Source organism: Thalia democratica, chromosome 2, assembly GCF_965202585.1.
Source record: "Thalia democratica chromosome 2, ktThaDemo2.hap1.1, whole genome shotgun sequence".
Classification (NCBI taxonomy): Eukaryota; Metazoa; Chordata; class Thaliacea; order Salpida; family Salpidae; genus Thalia; species Thalia democratica.
The window spans coordinates 53,914,158-53,935,623 of record NC_139166.1 but is presented as its reverse complement, the minus strand read 5'-3'; the positions used below and the strand labels follow the sequence as shown (position 1 = coordinate 53,935,623).

At 26.7% G+C, this 21,466-nt stretch overlaps 1 protein-coding gene across 1 annotated transcript; it reads right to left on the bottom strand.

Moving 5' to 3' along the window:
• Positions 1-1,067: 1,067 nt before the first annotated feature.
• On the bottom strand, positions 1,068-20,723 carry LOC145830244 (uncharacterized). Its single transcript, XM_082938177.1, has 24 exons — positions 20,579-20,723; positions 20,318-20,416; positions 19,046-19,198; positions 17,948-18,160; positions 17,103-17,266; positions 16,562-16,653; positions 15,639-15,765; positions 15,154-15,216; positions 14,898-15,011; positions 14,030-14,138; positions 13,219-13,374; positions 12,851-13,033; positions 11,160-11,327; positions 9,211-9,473; positions 7,599-7,788; positions 6,540-6,689; positions 6,019-6,198; positions 4,876-4,979; positions 3,644-3,740; positions 3,330-3,449; positions 2,832-2,953; positions 2,444-2,604; positions 2,039-2,151; positions 1,068-1,700 (listed from the first exon to the last, which is right to left on the bottom strand). The coding sequence occupies exons 1-24, from the start codon at positions 20,672-20,674 to the stop codon at positions 1,461-1,463; spliced, it is 3,477 nt and encodes a 1,158-aa protein (XP_082794303.1). The 5' UTR covers positions 20,675-20,723; the 3' UTR covers positions 1,068-1,460.
• Between the last annotated feature and the right edge of the window lie 743 nt (positions 20,724-21,466).

Below are 21,466 nucleotides of genomic sequence, written 5' to 3'. Positions count from 1 at the left end.
GAAACTCTGTATTGACTTTTGTGTTTTTAATTTTGTCTTATGTAATTTTTGACAAATAATTTCAAGAGAATTAAACTTTACTGAGCTATGGTGTTTAACTATTTATTTTTTCATCGAAACTGTTTTTAAAAAAATGTTTAAGTATTCTCTTATATAATGAAATACTAATCCAATATTTATACCTTTTTAATTGTTATTTTCTTTAGTTGTTTCTATATTATACATATTCTATTTAACCTGTTTTTAATTAGTTTTCTTAATTAGTACCTAGTTACAAAACTAATATCAAATAATTGTAAGTTTAAGATTATGTTTCAGCAAGGTTAAATAGACCTAATCACTAAGGTTTGACCAGCACACCAAATGCGGCCCCAAAGCAAAAATCTGCTACCCGCGATGTACTTTTTAGTTAAAAACGTACTTTTTTAAAACAATAAAAAGTGTTTCAGTTGAACTCTTAATAATAGTAATTACTAGTGCTTTATAAATGCTTTTTTTAAGTTAAAAGTAGTAGATTTTTACTGCTGACTACATCTTTTTAAACTTGGCCCACGGAAGACTTTGCTAAAAATTGCGTCCCGGGAGTAATTTTTTCTAGAAAAGTTTGCCAGTGACTCATAAATGCTGCTGACTCAAGTTTATGTGATATAAGTTAAAATATTTTACTGGACTAGCAATAGGTCTTTTTGGAGGTAGGTGGTAAAAAACATATTTTCTAAATTGTAATATCAAACTACTTCAGAATTCAAAGAATTACTCTAGACATTGATTTTGTAACCAGTTAGAAATCTCTGTATTTTTAGTTTCAAAGTATTTGCTAATGAAATAAGAAACAAATATATAACTACACTTTTTTCTTTTAAAATAACCAACTTTCACTAAAGATAGTAATAGAAATTTAGTTTTTTGTCTTTAATATTTTAAAACGTAAAAAGTACTATTACAAACATTAACACTTTTAATGTAACACTTTATTATAAAAAAATTACTAAGTTTTTAAAATACTGAGTTATAACGTTTAAATTTCTATGCACTCATTTTCAATATAAAGTTAACACAGATTGTAAACGATTAAAGTTTATTGTCGACAAATTCAGTAAAATAATAAACTAAAAAATCACAAAGATCTACAAAAAATCTATTTTGCTTAGTCTAATTATCAAATATTTTACAATGATACTAAAATATTTTGCATGAGAGTTTTTTGGAACGAAAACTGAATGCATAAATCACAAATAAACAGCTTTTGTGCCATAGCATATTTAAAAATTCATAAGATACTCAAACAGAACTGTCAGTCTTGTCAATTTTATAAATTTAATTTAAGTCAGTAAGCATAAAATAAAACAGGTTAAGCTAGCTAATGTTTTTTAATGATTGGTTTAGCTACATCTATAATATTGTACTAATAATAAATCATTTCAACTAAAAAAATACTTCAGTTTATGTATCAAAAAAAATTAGTCTAGTTCATCTATGTCAGTGTAATCTAAAGAGATTGAATTTTTAGCATCGCTAAAAGAAGTGTTTTTAAAGATATGCATATGTTTAGGGTTTGCGTAACTTTTATGAGAGCAATTTACGCTATCAGAGCTACTACCACCACTACTATCTACAGAGCTATCTGAAAAACTTACTGCGTTATACCTGCTTAAATTTTGTAACCGATGCTTAGGTAAGGCCGTATCAACTTCACGGACCTACAACGACAATTAATTTAGTTGGAAAGTGTTTCATATTGTCATTAGAAAACAAGAGCGCTTCAAACAGGTTTCAATGACAATGTAAAAGTTAAAACACTACATTTTAGCATTCAAAATAAAATAAAAAAGTTTTGACGTAAGTCGATTTTATTTAAAAATAAGTTTTTATTATGAGATCACCTGATTTCAAACAGGTGTTGATGACAATGTAAAAGTTAAAACAGTACATTTTTGCTTACAAAAATAAGTTTTTTATCTCGAGATCAGCCGATTTTATTTAATACATAATTTTCATTATGAGATCACCAGTTTCACTGGATTTTTAATCACCGAACCTCGCACTGGGTTGTCGGCTTGACGAAGTTGTTTTTCTTCAGCATGTTTATATTTCCACCCTTGTTCAGTTTCATGCAAGCCTCTTTCACCATGCTGCTTGATGAAGTTTTACCTGTGGTTTTAAAATAAAGGTTAGCTGGTGGTACAGTTAATTTAAATCAGTCACTTGCTTTTGATAATTAAACTTAGATATATAAGTTATAAAAACAATAGGTTATACAGCTAAATGTAAACAATATACATTATCTATTAACACCTTTATTTTTGATTTCATCATTTAAAAAAAACTATATTTCTTATATTCTTCTAATACACAACATAAACTAAACAAAAACTATATTTTTAAAAAATATATAACCTATTAACTTGGTATAATTTTTTTTGTAAGCTATTTATTTGCTAACCATTTTCAAACAGGTTGTTTCTTGAGTTTTTCTTTTTAGGGGATTTTTGCTCGAGCGCGATGAGAACATCGTAAGCGGATAGAACCAATCCGGGGAAAGTTCGGTAGAAGAACTGATGAACCGTTTCATTTTCAACTAGCTTCTTTCCAAACATTTGTTGGCTAAAATGAATAAAAGTATATATATACATAAGTGTCAAATAAATTGTAAAATATTTCTTTTAAGTTACAATATTTTTGAATATGAGAATATTAACTTACAGCTTAACTATTTTACAACTCTAAGTATAATACACTTCAAGTTCTAAAGGTGGTATATTAGAAGCGTGTTTGTTTAAATTGGTTATTTCTAAAGCGTTTAGTAAAATAAAAAATGAGGAACCACTTACAAATAAGAAGGTTCTTGTGTGCATTTTTGAATGAGTTTGAACAGTTGCGTGACGGTGATGACTTCGTCACTAGATCTCAGCGAGGACAGATTACTTCTGTCCACATACGTTGTGAGTATTTCCTATTCGAAAACGTAATTGTAATAGTAACTCATGTGGTTATACTAATGACAAAATCTTGTTTGTTCACTTAAATTTATGTTTTGTCTAACCAGAAGCATTAAGAATCCACACACTTATTAATGAAAGTAGTTAAAAATAAACTGCTTTAAAGCAAGCTTGTACATATGTAAACAAAATTAAGCCGTATCCGGGGTCGAAAACAAAATCCAGTTATCTATTATTCCAGACAGTTGTGCTTAATTATTGCTCGTACATATTTATGAAAATTAGAAAATTAATTTAGATAAATTTGATTAAAAACATTCTAACTAAAATATTTACATTTATAAAATTTGTATACACTTTATATCTCGTTCATACTATAAGAGAACTAACTCTTGAATGAGATGCCAACAAATCAGTGACAAAAGATCGGAATTTGTCGTATATATTCATCATGGTTACCAATCGCTTCACTCTGTCGGATTCCTCTATGAAGAATGGATGGTTTTTAACCTGTGCAAAATATCAGCGATAAAAAACAAATGTTCTTATAAATATTTTAAGCATTAACTTTATTAGTATATTTTTTTAATGTTTTCAGAACGTCACAAAATAGTTTGTATCTTTAAGGATCTAATAATTAATTTTTTAAATAAATTGAAAAAATACTATAATACTAAAAACCAATCTATTTATACTGCTCGGACCTGATTCAACTTGAATCTTTTTTCTGGTTCTTTAAACAACATGTTTTTGATTATGTGGTGAGTGAACGGGTTACCCTGCACTGCCTTCAGATTGTAACTGTCAATTTAATACATATAAACATGCATAAAGATTAATTATGATAAGTATTAACTAAAAACACCTTAACAGCTTGTAGTTTTAAAAACAACATAGAATAAACAAAATTACTTAGATCCAAATAGAATTTTGAGTTGTCTACACTTAAAATTATTTTTGTTAAACGAGCTTGTTTTAAATTTTACTTTAGTTACTTACAATGTATATTTTGAGCAACAATAAAAATATTGTTTGTAAACTTCACATAAAAAAATTGTGGATATAACTTTTAATGAATTTCAAAACTTTTAGTCTCTTAAACTATCAAATTTTCTATAAATTCTAACACGTATAAAAAACAAAGAAAAGAATTTTGAACAAACATTTGTCAAAACATATTTATCTAAAACGATGTGAAAACAAATAACATTTAATAAAGATAAAGTTTCGTAATCGATTAGTTAAACTTCATTTCAAAGTCCTAATACGTATAAATACGAGAAGCTTATATACCGTAACCAAATGTCTAGGTTAACTAATACCAAAGGTAGAAGATACAATTAACAGGGCAAGGCTTATTGAATTTTGTGAAGTTCACTGAGGTTTGGCCGCTTTATTTCTTATTGTTTTAACGTGGCCTTAATTTGCAGTAATTGCTTTCAGTTGATATTAGATTGATAAAAAATGTATAAGTAATAAAAGATGAAAACAATGTAGTTTTTTTTTTCTGCGTAGTTTAGTTTTGTTTAAACAAGGCTTTAATTTTAATAATAAAAAAAAACAGAGTACATTTTCAAATTGTTTTTGAAAAAAACTCCAAGTATTAAAACTATTTTTTTAAAAGCAAAACTAAAAACTACATACCTGTTGAAAAACAACAAACACATGTTTAAAATTATGCTAGTTTTAGCGTTTTTTGTTAAAAATGTTGCTTATGCTACTTGCACAAGTTTTTGTAATAGCTTTAAAACAAATTTCAAATAATCAAATTTACTAATTCTCAAAATCTTTAGCTTTTTAAATAACATGATGAAAATTTATCGAGCCGTGATGACGAGCCACTATATTACAAAATTTTTACAAAGTGCAATTATTACTATACAATATGGAGTATAAATTTCATATCCAGACAAGCGTATAATTGAAGCAAACTAACGTTCCTCTCTGCAAGTTGGCGAGGCAGGTGTCGGTTGAATGAGGTAAATCTCCGTAGGGATGACCACCTTTCGTTGATATGTAGTAAAACAACATTCCTAACGACTGTTAAAATCATAAAAAAAGTTATAACAATTCACATGAAATATTATTATTAAACTGAATGTAATTTTAAACTGTTAAACTATAGTTTTTTTTTCTCATGTGAAATATTATTTGTGCTTAATTTTTAGTAATTTTTCTCTGCACACTTTAAACACAGCACAAAGGTCTCAACAAACTCAAAAGGAAGTGCGTACCTTTGAAGTACTAGTCTAAATTTAAAACTTCAACTTGAACACAAAATTTTTAACACTAAAAGTTTGTACTTAAGAAGAACATTAAGCAGTAGCAAGCAGAAGAAACTGATTATATTGCACATAAAATAAACAGAATTAACTGTATTGTATTCTATACTTTTTATCTCGATGCTCGAGTCACGTACGAAACAAGTATATCAGTCTAAAAGTTCAGTGCGTAGTTGTACAATTTCCATTAAAAGTTGCACAACAAGTAATCAACAACTTTCAATTCAAACAACCGCCGCTAATTACAACTTGTAAAAGTTGTTCTGTTTCATTTCATTAAACACTTCAAGCCTCTACATATGCTGCGGCTTAGTTGTAAGTGGTGTGAGGCTTTATCGATAAAATCGATTGCTTTTAAATAGCTATTTGACCAGAAAAGCAGGCAAGTTTAAGGTATAGTTTGTAAAAAAATTAAGGTAAAACTTGGACCAAAGTAAATGTATTTTTTAATATACTAAATAACAAAGTTTTGACAGTTTAAAAAAAACTAAATACAAATTCAAACAGCTGAACCTAATCAAAATTTAAATAAACACTAAAAAAAGAGATAATAAATTATTTACTAGTATTATTTCAACTTACATGGTAAACAAACGTTACAGAATAAAAACTGTATGAAAAAAAGCACACAAAACTACAATGACAAAAAAATATTAGACCTTTAAAAAACTAATAAAGCAAATGAAAAAAAAACCAATCAGATTATTTCATGCAGTAAACATTTACAAACATACTTAAAGATTATTACCAACATACTTAACAACTTTTTATTTAAAAACTAAAAACAACAAACATACCGAAATATCGGAAGACTCTGTGAAAAGGTCCTGCTTGTGGTTCTTGCTCGAGATGATGTCGGAAGCCACCCAGCATCTTACCGGTGTCGGGGTGTTGGGGAGGTGGTACGATGCTGACGTGTGCAACCCGTAGTCGCACAACTTCACCAAACCACGGTTGCTTAGCAACACGTTCGATGGCTGTTGTCATGTAAAAAAAATCAACAGGTGATTCAATATGCTAACAATAGCATTATAAGTAGTTTATTCTCAAAAAATACAAAAGTTTACATACTATTTTATTATCTACTTTTTATTAAATATAATTTTATTCATTTACAATTTAAAAAAATTTTTTTTAAGCAAATTTAAACAAAATGGCTGTTGTACATGTATTTTTTCAATCAGTAGACAATTTTAATATAATACCACATAGTATTTTGAATTATCTGTTTCAAGAAAAATAAATAAGGTTTTACTAAGTTACTAAGTTACTAGAAACAAATAAACAACCTTTCAAAAGTAAATTCAAACAAACAAACCCTGAGATTGCGGTGAATGATGTGGTTGTTGTGAAGGTGTAACAAACCTTCGGTGAGCTGCACCATGGCAGATTGTTCGGAACAGGGAAGGGTGAAGGCGGAGTGAGAGGTGAAGACGAGATCCAGTGAATATTCGCCCAGCTCGCTGATCTGCAGTTGCACAAACAGTTAATATTGACAGATTCTAAATGTATAACTACATTAGTAAAAATTGAGAAAAAAAAAACGTAAACATTGTGACTTAATTCGCTTATCTACAAATATTTTTGTTTTATAAACTTTTCATAGCTACAGTTAAGTTGAAATTACGTAAATAAAACTTAAAAAATTCGTTTATCTGCAGTTATTAAGATTTCATTAACATATTCTTTATATAGACAATGTTCCGCCCTGTTTGGCCTTTTTAGTTTTGTGATAAGTCTAAAAAATTTAGTTAAACGTTTAAGTGAAAAATGTTACAAATAAAGAATAAACAAAACAAGAGACTAAAATAGGCTAAACAACGCTTACTTTATAGGTAAATACAAATCAAAATTCATTTAAAATAGTTTGATTTAATGTGCAATTATAAATAGTTTTGTTTAGAAACTTTTATTAGCTACAGTCTAATTTAAAAATTACACTTAAAACACTTAAGAAACGAAAAATGTTAACATGACTTTTAAAAATTACTAACATTTAGCATAGCTTTTTGCTGTATGCAAATTTATTTATTATAAAAACGTGTTTTAAACTAAAACTAATTTGTAAGTATTACTTTGAATCAACCTTATCTAAATGAAGTATAGTTTTTTATTCAACTAAAAAATAATAATTTTCAAAAACTTGAGAAAACACACTCAAAAAAAAATTAAAGTCTTTATAAATTATTAATAAAGTTTTATTCGTCGTTCAAAAAGTACACAAAAACATAAAACTTTAGCAGAATAACATAGATAATACTTGATTTGTGTAAAAATATAAACTCAAAGTACATTTTAATTAAAAAAAAAAGTTCAATTATTAAAACAAAACCATAACTTTTAGATTAAAAATTTTCATACATCAAAAAATTCAAACCAAATAAAAGTTGGGTTTATCTTTGAAGATGTCGTGATACTTCACTAGAGAGCTGTGCGCCGGAAGTTTCAGCAACTTTTCAATTTGTTCCTGCTCGCTCAGCAGTTCCGCTTTTCGAATGTTGAACTTTTTCACTGCAACCTGCTTCTTATTTTCCGTCACACCCAAATAAACAGATGAAAACATTCCGCTGTTCAGTTGTTTATAGTTGTTTAATCAAAGCATTTTATGTGGTATTGTTTGTGGTTGCATGACTATTCGAATTCGGACATTTCAAATTCTTAAAAAAAATTGAAAGTGTTACAACTAAAAAAGTAATGTATGTTTGTCAAATATAAAAAATACATATGTAGGTCCTATTAAAACCTGAAAGCCGTTTTTTTCTTTTTGCAAATCATGAAACATTTTTAGAGATATGGCTTGAATAAAGTAAAAAACATAGTTATTTTTATTAATTTTTAAGACTTTGCAAAAAAACAAAAAGTGCTTGTAGATTTTAATAAGACCTACATATGTTTTTTTTTTCAAATTTGTATTACTTTTTGAAGTATAGTCTTTTTAATATTTTTATAAGAATTTGAATTTTCGGAATTTGAGTTGTCCAAATTTAAATTATCATGCAACCATTATTTGTAGACTCATTATTTATAATTCTTTTGAAAAATATTCCAATAAAATTCAGATTTGAAATGTTTTCTCTCAATTTAATAATGTGGAACTTTTATTATTATTTAAACAACCTCTTTACTCTGTAAATTGAGCAGTTTATTATATTCAACACAAAAAATTATACATAATTTCAATTAAAATTTAAGTCATTTCTTAATTCCAAATCTCAACACTTTGTTATGTATAACAAGTTATAGTTACATCATAAAGCTTGGCAAAAAAAAGTTCAATTAATGGCGTTTCACCTAATTGAACAGTCAATAAGCGGATAAATTCTCTACAGTTGAGCTAAGCTCTTTATGCATGACAGGCTTAACTACGTCTAGAAGAATTTTTTTATTGGTAAATTTATTACAGCCAAGTCATCACTACGCATTAAATGATGTTATGTGCAATAAAAAGTTGAGTTTGTAATGACCTAAGTTTAATCGGTATTACAAAATAAAGTCTTAAACTACATCAATGCTTTTCACACGTCATAGTGATAGATGACTTCATTTATTACAGAATGTTTTTGAAATGGGCGCAAAACCTTCAGGAACTTTTTTATTTAAATTCCAATTTAATTTTTTTAAGATCTAACCCCTAAAAACATTTGTAAGAAAATGAATTGTCAGGTATTCTTTTGAATAAAATTCAAACATTTAAACTTCACACTAAAGAAACAAATTTAATATATATTTTTCAAATATTTCATAACATAAAACGTTCAGTTACACACTAAATTATATAATTATTAAAAAAGATCACCCTTTAGAAAGATTTATAACTCGTTCAAAAATTTCAATTAAATTAAAAAAAAATTAAATAATTAAGATTTCACTCCAAACAAACAAGTTCAATCAAATAAATTATTTAAAGGTATTTTTAATGTGATAAGTTTAAATATAAAGACTAATTATTTTATTTAAAAAAATACTAATATTTGAAACTCTAAACAAACCCGTGCCCGATGAGCAGGTGGTGTTGTTCCAAGGAAAAGCGTACAAATTTGTCCCCTGTGACGTCACAATCCAACTTTTTCAGGTTCTTCTCCAAAATGTGCTCCATGTCGTCGAACCTGGCCTTCCACCGCTCCGATTGGTCGCTCGAAGGGTCACGTGATTCGTCTTCCAGCGCGTTGGGAGGCGCATGGGCGCGGAGGCAGCTTTTTGAGGGGTTGACGGGGGGCTTGAGCGGTTTTTCTCCTTCCAGTTCTTTTTGGATCTAATTTTTAAGTTTTTTTATTGCCATGAGCTATTTTTGGGGAGCCGTCTCTAAAACTAACCACCAGTTGTATTATTTTCATCAACTTAATTTGTAGTTGAATCAATTGTTTATTTTTTAATTCCATATACGCATTAACAAGTTTAAAAGCTAATCAATTACTTGCTTTACTTTACTAACTTTACAGGTTCTTGTCTTAGCCCAAGACTTCAACCGGTATGGAGTTGAAATTTTTATTTTAAAATGTAAGTTACTTTTAAGTTTTTAAGTATTTCTCTAGTTCATAAAAAACTACTCAAGTTTAATGTTACAAAACGAACTTAAAACTTATGTTTACCTCAATTTTAAAACTATGTTTGTTACAAATACTTTTTACAGCAACAACACAATTAATAACTTTACATTTTTTCTAATTAAATAGATTTTGATATATTTGAATTTATTTACAACAGACTTTTAAATGTGTTTACAGTTTAGTGTTTTTAAAACACTTAAACAGCCTAACCTTAAACTAAAATATTATTATCAATTATGCTTTAAAAAAAATATTTATTAGCTTAATTCTATATTTTATTGTAAGGTCTTTTTTTATTACAGAATGTACACATTTAACTGTATAAAATAACTTAACTAAGACCTTATAAACCCTGAGCAGTTTATAGTTTTTTCATTATTTAGTGAAGTTTAATTTCTAAACAAAATATTATTTTACGAGTATGATAAAATAACTTTTTTTTTCTTGCTTGATACATAAAATAATAAAGTTAAATAATAAACTATGAGTAAATAGTATACAAATTAAAACATAAAATTAAAACTATTAAAATGTTTACGACACCTATGTTTTCTCGATCTCAGTTTTCTACTAAATTAAATTTTTAAAACGTTAGATTTTTTGATTATCAGTGTTTTTTCTGTACAATTTAATTGTAAGTTATGTTTACTAATCCATTAAATTCAAAGGTGTTGAAAGATTACAAAATACTTTAACATTCTTCTAATCCATATGTCACTATTTGTATTTGTTCTTTTTTAACCTTGGAGATAATTAAACTTAAGCTTCTTTAAAAGTGTGCATTGATAAAATACACCAACCGATGCCAGCATGCCAAAACTTTTATTGGCTTTATTAAAATTTGACAAAAATAATGTGATACAGTGTACACATTGCCAAGTCATGTGTGCATAGCAAAACAACCAATAAAAATTAATCAAAGTCAAACATGAACAAATGAAAATGGTACAAATCAGAAACCACATTTAAGATACCAAACATACCGAAGATAGAAAGTGATGTTGTTAGTAAGTAACGCTTTATTGTTGAAAAAAAAAGCTAATTATAGTTTTTTTACAAGAACAGTAACTAACATATACATTTTATATATATATCTATAACGTACAACTAATTTTTTTGGAATCTTAAAAATGTAAAACAGTCTGCTGACTCAGATAACTTTTAACAAAACTAGCAGTTGCGGAATGGTTTTTTTCAAAGAAGAAATTTTTTTATATAATTAAGTAGATAATAATTACATCTACTACCTTTAACTTTATTTAAAATATCTGAAATAAGCTGCTGACTCACTTAAGATAATAATAACAACAAAAAAAGGGATAAAAAATTTATTTAATAGTTGTTAAACCATTAACTACTGACAAATTCTTATTTTATTCTCAGTTACAAACCTCGTCGATGCACTTGTGTATTGAGATGGGATGCGAAAATGACACTTGCTTGCAGAACCCTCCGTCGGTGCTGCAGTCTGACGACGACGATGATATCCTTCTCCGCCTCTGTGACGTCATAGAGCCCTCGTCGTCGGTTGTCACGTGACTCGCGTAATCGAGTGAGTACTGCAAAAAAAGTTGTAAGGTTTAGTATTTTAGGTTTTAACAGATTTGATAACGAGTAAGGACGTTAAAAATGATCGTTTCAGGTTCAAAAATAACAGTAAAAGTAAAAGTTTTAATAACTACAAGAAAAAAAAGCTATATCTGTTTTATTTTTTAAACTGCTAAATCAAGTTTTTTAGCTGTTAGGGCTTTAAAACTTTTTTGTTGAAAGAATTTTTTTTAAGAACTAAAGAATAAAAGAAAAATTCTCAATATAATCAAAAAAAAAGACAATAACAAAGAAAGACAAGGCAACAGACAAACGAAGCTTAAAAGTAAACAAACAGTCTTGTGTGACTTGCAGGAGCATCATCACTTTGTCTTTCTATCAACACACACCTGAAATACTTTGATGTTAAACCTTAAAGTTTAAAAAATGGGCCCTTTAAAGATTTGTTGACTTTTTTATGCTTAAATTTTTGAAAAAAAAACAAGTAATTAAAATGTAGAAAATAACTAATGATCTTATAATAAGCAATAAGTTTTCTCAAGTATTAAAATAAACTTGAAGTTAATTAACATAAGTAGACTATGCAATTTTTTTTCCATAAAACAAACAAAGCCTTAATGCTCACAAAAAAGCTCACACCAAAACAATTTACCTCATCATTTTTTATAGCAAGAAAATCCTCTTTTATTTCCTGCTTCAAGACAATAACCATCTTGTAAGACAGCATGTCAAATATATCCTGCTCTAACTGTTCTGAGCTGGTAGTAGCCATGACTTTAAAGTAAATAAAAAACAGCAGAAGTGTTTCAAACGAATGCTTGTTAATACTAAATGAAGCCGAGTCGATGCGACTGCTTATATATACTGATGTACGTCTATAGTTTTAAAGCTTCCAGCTGGAATTAAGTAATATCGCTCCAGTCTAAACTGCAGATAACCTCAACAACGACTCCCTCGAGACAGCTCGCGCGACCTTTGTATAATCAGCTAGCAGTTCGATTAATTTAAACAACTACTGCGCGCACCTTTGCTATTTGTTTATAGCCGATTGAAGATAATAAATATAGCTGCCCGCCTGCCATTCGCTAATCGTTTGCTTAATCATTATGACGTATCGCTGCTTTGATAAAAACCCTGTTACAAGCATTATGGGAAGATATAACTTGAGTTATTGTAAGCTGTTAAATTTAAGCGCGCTTATTTTTACCAAGCATCCGATTAATTTAGATCAAAAATAGAACAGCAATTTGCTTATATGTCAATCATCTGACTTAATATTATATGTGAGCAAACTGTTTATCATAAACCCTAATCTTTTAGCTTAAAAAAGATATAAATAAAACAGTTGGACTTATTGCCTAACTTATAAGTTTTGTTCATTGTGTTTAATAGAATAACACTACAAAAAAAAAATGTTATTACCTTTATAAAAAAAAACAGTATTTCTGCCTACTTTTCAAATTTCTTTAAATCCAATTTAGCTTGTATTTCATTGTGTTAGGGAAAGTAAACAAAAAAATTAAACAAAACGAACCAGTGGAGCAGATGGTTCGGAGTTGCACCGCTTCTTCTTCTTCTTCGACTTCCTCTTCTTCTTCTGCTTGCTTTGATCGTTCTTCTTGTTCCTCTTGTTCCTCGTGACCACCTGGAACTCCGAGTCCGAGCAAGTTTCTTTCTCATGCTTCTCTTCAACCTTCACCTCGGTTATTTTCTCCACCTAAAGATGGTGACTTCTATATCAAAAACTAAAGTGAAAAAGTTGGACTTTACAAATTACAACTGCATGGAAATAGGAATATAAAAGCTTTTTCTGTTTTGTTATGAAGTTTAATAAACCGAGTTTCTTTTAATTGTTTGATTTTAAGAACTTATTTTTTGTGTTAAATGTTAACTAGTACCTACCTGCGCGTAATCGGCGGTCGCCTTGGACAGACTCAAGTTGGTTTCCTCCTGCTTGGTGGCATCTTCGAACCTCCTGAACTTTTCCACCTCCTCTTCTGCCTCAAACTCCTCCTTCAGGTTCTCCTGGCTTTTTTTCTTGCGTCCGCGGCGAAGAAGCTGTTCAGGTGTTTTATTTTACTTAAGTCATGAATTTTTATTTATTTTATTTCCATACGGAAATCTATCCTGGGTAATGACCTAATCTAAAACTGAAAAAAAGTATAAATTTCTGAACAGTAATAGTATTATTTTTAGTGAATTGTGTCTTTTAAGTAGTCAGGTAATTTAGTTTTTAGTTACACTTAAAAAAATCTTTATTAATATATGTTAAAAAGCATCAATATAAAAAATAGTATGTTTATACTTACAGTAATAGGAATCAATAGCATTGATAGCATTAAGCTTAATGAATAAAATAATTATATAAAAATCAAATGAGAATAATGTGTAATTTTTCAAACTTTGTTTCGGACAGCTGTTTTTAGGTTTATTAAGACTCAAAATCTTCTATTTATAAAAGTTGAGTTTTTAAGTTAAAATTTATCTTATATAATAACAAAATAGAAAAGAGATATAAGTTAGTTTGATCAGATTTATGTAATGAACGTTAAATAACTTTTTTTATAAAGCTTTTGAATTTCAAGACGTAAAGTAATGATCATCATCTAACGGAAATAATAGTTAGATAAAAATACATCTTAGATGTACACGTAAATATTAATTAAATCTGTATAAAAACAACTAACAAACTAGTTTTTAAGTAACCACTTACCTTCACACATAGTTTGACGTTTCTTGATGAAAATTTCTTCAAATTAGAATGTTTTAAAAGAAAATTTTCTGAATCTTCGGAAAATATCAATGAATTTTCGAACTTAAATCTGAAAAATGGAAGCTAGATAATTTTTAAGATCTAAAATTACAAGCGTATTTTTATTCAGAACCTTATAATTTAGTAGAAACTTATGTTAGTTATGCTGTAAATAAAAAATTTTAATGTTTTTTTAATATTATATAAGTTTATAAAGTGGTTTTCATGATTCATAAACTTTATTTTTTAAATCTAATACAAGTAAAAAACTTAATTTGAATTAAAGTTAAAATAAATACAAACTGTTTAGTAGTAATTCAATACTAAATAATAAACTTAGTGTATATTTAAATTTTTCATTCACTACTTATATTATAAAAACCAAAATAATTCAAATAAACAACTTAAAATTATTATTTGCTAAATAAATAATTAAATAAATATTTACATTATACGGTAACATTTTATTGTGTCAATAGCCTCTAAACACGAATAAGTTTAGTATACTAAAACTTATCATAAAAACTACAAACAAACCAACTATATTAAAGATTTTTTTACGGCTTTAAAAACAAATTTAACATATCACATACAACTTAATAATTTTTAAAATAAATTAACTTGAAACTACTGATATTTTTTATTAAAAAAATAACTATATTAACAAAAAATATTTTTGCGTTTACTAGGCTATGCATTTATAATTAAGACAGATATCTAAAATTTAATCCAAAAAATATGCATTTATAATAATGTAAGATATCTAAAAATTAAATAAGCTTATGAAAAATCAAAAAATTACAAAATGTTAATAAAAACAAGAGCTTACCTTTCTACAATATCAACACATCCAAGCTGTATTGCTTTGACGAAATTTCTGCCAGTAAAACTCACAGAAGTGTTTATAAGTAAGTGGCAAACTTCTATATCCTCCTCTAAACTCCTATGTTATTTTTAAATGTTTTTTATATTTAGATAATGCAAAGTTATTGAAAATTTTATACTCATCACTTTATATTTAATTTTATAAACTAAAAACATCATACTATTATAAGTAAAGAAAAATTATTAAATGAAAGACTAACCTTGATATTATTTCTTCTAAGTATTCTTTATTTTCTTTTGATTCGTCGTGTTTGAGAACGAGACTAGAAATTAATAAAGTCATATATAATTTTATTTTAATTTATACAAAACTATGCTATTTTAGAAATTCATTTTTTTTTACTTATAATTTTTTATCTTTTAAATACATTTTAATTTTAACATTAATTTAAAATAAAATACTATACTTACAAAAGTACTAATCAACAAATATTTATGTTGTTTGAACAAGTATAGCATTTTTCATTATTATTTTAAATAATAATTTTCATTAAAACCAAAACATATAATAATAATACTAAGTATTTAATATATGTTATTATATTATAAACAGATATTAATCAAAAACAAAGACAGTTTACCAACAAAATCTTAAAAAACGCTAGACAAAACAACAGTAGAAAGAAATTCAAACATTTTGCACGAACATTATTATATATTAGAATATTTCTGCACGAAAACTAACTTGTTAGCATGCTGAAGCTTATCACATTTCAGATAATGCTTGAGCAGTGTGAGCAGAAACGACCAAATCGTCTTCATTACTGCTTCTTGTTTTTCCAACTGATCTTCGCTGTAGTTGTTCTTTTCATCTGATGGTTGTTTTTAATTTATTATTTGTTATCTCAGCTAGTATAAATAGCTGAATCATGAATTAAATATAAATAGACACTATAACTAATTTAAGAAAAAAGTTATTAAAAACTTAATTAAAACTAAATTCAAAATAAAAACTTGTGCTACGTAATTCAAAATGTTTATGAGCTTTCAAATGAAAACTGTTTCAAATTTAAATAATTTTTATTATGTTTAAATTTCCATGAGAAATCTTTAACATGTTGTTAATGGATTAAAACTTTAATAAAGGTAAGTATTTAAAATTAAGAAAATAAAATAAATTTCATATTAGTTAACACTCAGAAGTATAACTAGACATATATGATAAGTATTATACATAGGCTCTCGCGGGATACCATATCCTTGTAAATGTGTACTATTAATTGTCTAGCTACCACAATATAATGAAACAATCAGAAAAGTAACGAAACAGTTTATTAACTAATAAAATTATAACAAATTTGTAAGTTTAAAATTCAAAAACTATTTCAGTCTATTTGCTTTGATCAATGTTTTGTATCTCTAAAATAAATTTAGCGGATAAATTTAACAGCCCTAACCGAGCCCGTCGGACTTTTGTTGTCCACGCCTAAATCTGGCTGCTTGCAAATATTTTTGATTTGTGCTTACAAACTAACTTTAATTAGTTTTAAAGAGCACATTTGCAAACTTTAAGAAAAACGACTTAGTTGTTAATAAATTGTTTGTATTATTTCAGTATTTTTGACCGTACTAGCAAACAAAAACAAATTTCAAATTTAACAAGCTCACCACTGCGAACGAACACCGATGATTTGATAATTTTTCCTAAATTTTTGACGTGTTCCAAATCAATTACTTCTATTTGCGACACAACTGCATTTCTAAAACATATTAAATATAGATAATATATGTTAAACATAAATTGTATACGATGTATATGATCTAGTAAAGTATTTTAAGTCATAATGACAAGTAAGTTAAACAACAAACTATTACAATTACTTAGTACTATTTAACATGTTAAAAAAATCATTAAATAAAAAAATAGCAAAACATTTTTAAACAAGTTCATATTTATATTTTTACACAAAATCAATTTTTTGATATAATTAATAAAAAATTGCATAGTAAGTATTGTTTGTATTTCCTTGTTTGTCAATGAGCAAACAACGTAGTAATAATGACTTTATAAATTAACCGTACAAATCTGCACTGGCAAAAAAAAACATTTCAAGGTAAATCTTTTTTTATAGAGCATCGACCTTGTAAGTAAATCTACAACTTTAACCTTAAAAGTATCCTTAAATGTAAAACAAAAAAGATCAGTAACTTTATGTTGATGTTGGACATGAGAAAGGTGAATATTTTAGAAAGTGGCAGCAGAAACTTGGGTGCATCTTTGCTTTCGGACGAGTGGTAGATTTTCATCTGCCTGTCCACCAAATCCGTTGTTATTCTTCCCCAGCAACAACTTGACACTATTGCGTTTGTAACCTGTAAAATGAGTATTAGATATTTTAAAATATTCTTTACAAAATACCATTATTTTTTCTATGTTACATTATTTTTTTATTCAAACAGATTTGTTATATACTTTCGTTATATATAGTTGGATAAAAAATTAGTTAAGATTTATTTTAAAAAATTTAAACTGCTCTATATTTTTACAAAAAATAAGCTAGAAATATAATAAACTTAGTAGGAGATTTAATAAGTGAACATTAAGAAAATTTTATATTCAAAAAAAAATAACAAAACACGAAGTAATTGTCTGTCAGCCTTTTTAAATGCTGCAAAACCGGATCTTATTATAAAGCAACTGCAAAGTAAATTACTTATTACTCATATATAAGCAATGCTAATAGCAATTAAGCTCGTTTTTTTTTTGTTACAATTATTTTGTATAAAAAATAAGCAAAATTTAGCAAAAAAAAACTTTAGAGTTTAATAGGGCTGAGACGGTCTTAGTTTTTATTTATAGTTGAAAATTTATAAATTTTAAACATTAGTGTATAAAAGTTTTCAATAAATATTTCACTCAAACGATTTTTCAAAAATACTTTACACATACTTTTTTGTTTTCAACAAAAACTTAAATCTATTCAAATTAATGGTTCAGTTGCATAACTACCTATTTCAGAGAAAAAATAAAAACTTGTAACCAATGAGCCATACTTTTTTAAACTGCGTCTTGCTTATGCTGAGTATGATGTGAATGGTGTTGAGAAAGTCATCGAGAGTCTCTTCATCGTAAGAACTGCACAGGGTCGACAGAAAAGTCTCTTCAATGAAGCACTGCACTTCATTCTCACTGCCGCTCACCAGGCAGTAGAGACCCACGCAGTATATTGATATCGGGTTGTACAGCACCGTCAGAGAGCAGTATAGCTAAAAAACAAACAAGCATGTTTGCAACTTGAATAACAAAATAAGATTGTTGAGAAAATAAAACAAATTGATTTTATACAGAGCTCAAAAATAAGTTTCCCAAACTTTAATGTCAAATTTGAAAAACTTTGGTTAGTAAAACTAAAAGATACAAGTTTATTTATCTATACTTTTTAGTTCATAAGATTTTTACTTGTTTTTAATATGTATTTTATTTTTGTTAACATTACAGATAAAAATACAACAAAATAAGACAAAATTATAAAACTAGTTTATAAAAAACAAAAAACTAATACTTAAATTTTAGCTACTTGAGTAACTTACTGAGTAATAATGTTTAGACTACGAAATATTTATTTGATTTTTATATAGTCTTAAAGGAAGTACAAAGTAACGTACAGTTTATGAAAATAATATACTATCACAGTTTATATACATGCTTACTTAAAGTCTTAAAAATCATGTAAACATAAAACAACTAGTTTAGCTGCTAGTAAAGTGTCTAATAGTATCCAGTAACTTATTATACATATATACCAATAATCTATTTTACATTAAAAACCAACAAAGAAAAACTCGAATAGATTATTTTACAATGAGAATTAAAGTTTTATTTACTTTAAATATTTAATAACAATTTTACAGTATAACATAAGCAATAATTAACATTAGTCTATATACAACAAGCATACTAAAATATATTTGTAAGTTATTTAATTTTTATATTTCATAAACACCAGTTTTAAACGTAATATTTACTGTATGACTGAAAATATTGTACAAGTATTAGCAAATTATATTAAAATAAGTTTTTTGAACAAAAATATGTAAGATCAACCAGAAAAACTTTGAAAGTTTAATTAGGTAAAAATTATAAAAACTTACTGCTTCATAGAGGACTGGTCTATGCTGTTTAGAATTTTGCTCACAAAGAAGTTTGGCAATTGCAATTTGATCTTCAGATAGTTTGCTTATGCCGTTTGGATAGCTTGACTTGAAAACTTGTGTGAAAACCTCCCAGTTAGCCTGGACTTTTCTCTACATAATATTTTACTTAGTGTGAAAACTACAAATCTTTTTTAATAAAAAATAAAGTTTATGTAACACTATATAACTTATACTACTTCATAATATCATTGGTTACTATAATATTGCGTGTAAGCTAAAAATTTCAATAAAATTGTATACTTAATTTTTTTGTACTTCAAGTAACTTCAAAAAAGTATTTATTCACAAATAAGTATACCTTTCGAATTTAAATAGACATCTTAAATTTAAAAATATTATGTTCTATTATATTTAATACTATATAAACATTTATGAATAAATAAAAAAACACTTGAACAAAAAACCGCTACAGTTGCCACTCTTTGAGTCAAAAAATTATCCTAAAAAACCAAAAACTGTCTTGATTGACCTTAAACTGTCCTGAGTTTTTTTTCCAAATCTTTATTTTTTTAGTTTTTTAAAACTAATAAAAATCAAGTTCTTTATCATAATTTATCATAAAATACAGGGTTGCCATTACTTTTTGTTGTAAATTTCTTCCAGGCTTTTTAAAGAATAATTTTTTGGTTTATTTGTAGTTTTAAATTAAACTTAAAATTAAAGAGTGACTTAAAAGTATAATATAACAGCATTGAAAAGATACTGTATAGCTACTTTATATGTGTTTTTAATAAAAACAAAACAATTTATACAAAATATCTTTATCCATATGATAAATTTTGTGTATCTAGTCGAAATTTTGTCAATTTAAATGTTAAAATAGATTAAAATTCCAGGTACTATAGTGATAATTTTATTCAAAATTCCAGTTTTTTTTTCAAATTCTAGGTTTTTCCAAGTTTTGTTTGCCTAAAATGTTAAATTCCAGGTTTTTTGGTTACCATGTAAAATAACAAAATATGAAAACTAAATTAACTAAGTATTATTCTAAATCGAGAAAAAAGTATGTCCTGAGATTATTAAAAAACCCTAAAACTATCCTGACTATTTAATAAAAAACAAAACTATACTGAGTTAGCCAGAGTTTTAAAAGAAAATACAAAATATCTGGAGTTTGTGGCAACCCTTTACAAACTGTAATTATATTAGACACAAAAATTCAAGACAATAAATATATAAATTAATTAATAATAAAAACAATTGACTAACCCTGATAGGAAAAGATAGGCTAGCATTCTTCTCTAAAAGAAGCTCAACAACTTCTTTGTGGCAGTTTTGTACGGCAATAAAAAGTGCTGATTCTCCTGTCTAAACGATTAGAACTTTCAAAAAAGAAGTATAATAAAAATTTTATGTCACTTTCTCTAATTAGATATAGTTTTTTTAATAAGTTCTACTAACTTTGAAAAAATCTATATAATATTAAGAGAGTTATAAAACAAAATATTGCAATTATTTAAAAAACCCTACTTCAAGTCTGTAGTCAATGTTGCAGTTTTCAGAAGTGAGTAATTTTTTGATTTCTTCTAGATTTCCATTTCTTGCAGCTTCACATAAACTTTTCATTGCTTGTAAGATTTAGATTTAAAGGTATTTTGATTTTTAAATACTAATGTAGTACTAGAATATCAGATTTAGATTATAAAATAAAAAGTAAGAATTTTTCTAACTTCTACTAGCTGCTTAAGCTAGTAATTTTTGTTTTCAAAATTTAATATTTTACTATAAAAAAAAAGTTTTAATATTGTACAAAATATTTTTATTTACTTATTAAGATCAATATATTAAAAGTAATTAAAAGTTAGCTATGAATATTTATAAAATTCTGAAGGATTTGTTTAAAACAAGAAAAGAAAAGAAGTTTCTACTAAAAAGATATGCTAGGTTTGTTTTCTTATAGTTTTCACCTTATATAAGTTTTTTTTTTTAATCTTCAATTACTACTTTTATGTCTAAAACACACTTTAAACATTATTACACTGTAAAAAGTACCTGGTAGCTGAAAACCTACAAAACCATATCAACTTGTAAAAAGCAAACTAGATGTTCAAAGGCCTTTAAACTACTGATAAGTAACGAACTATACTTATGTGTATGCTGATGCAACATTTTTTGTTATAATACTTTTTTTAATTAAAAGCACTATAAAGCTATATAAGGGGATTAGTGTTCTATTACAAAAATTTACATTACAGTAACCTCTCGCATCTTTACGCACTTGTTTTGTTACACATTTTAGAATTTTTAAAAATTCAAAAAAAAATTTTCAATATTGCACAAACTAGGTTTATTGAATATTTTTAAATTAAAATATGTTTCTAAATGCTAACTCACCTCTCTATATCTTTGGACTTTGTA

Coding starts and splice junctions, on each gene's coding strand:
- LOC145830244 (XM_082938177.1), bottom strand. CDS start 20,674: ATGAAAAGTTTATGTGAAGCTGCAAGAAATGGAAATCTAGAAGAAATC. Junction 16,654..17,102: donor ATGTCCAACATCAACATAAA/GTTACTGATCTT, acceptor AATATGTTTTAG/AAATGCAGTTGTGTCGCAAA. Junction 15,217..15,638: donor AAGCTTCAGCATGCTAACAA/GTTAGTTTTCGT, acceptor ATTAATTTCTAG/TCTCGTTCTCAAACACGACG.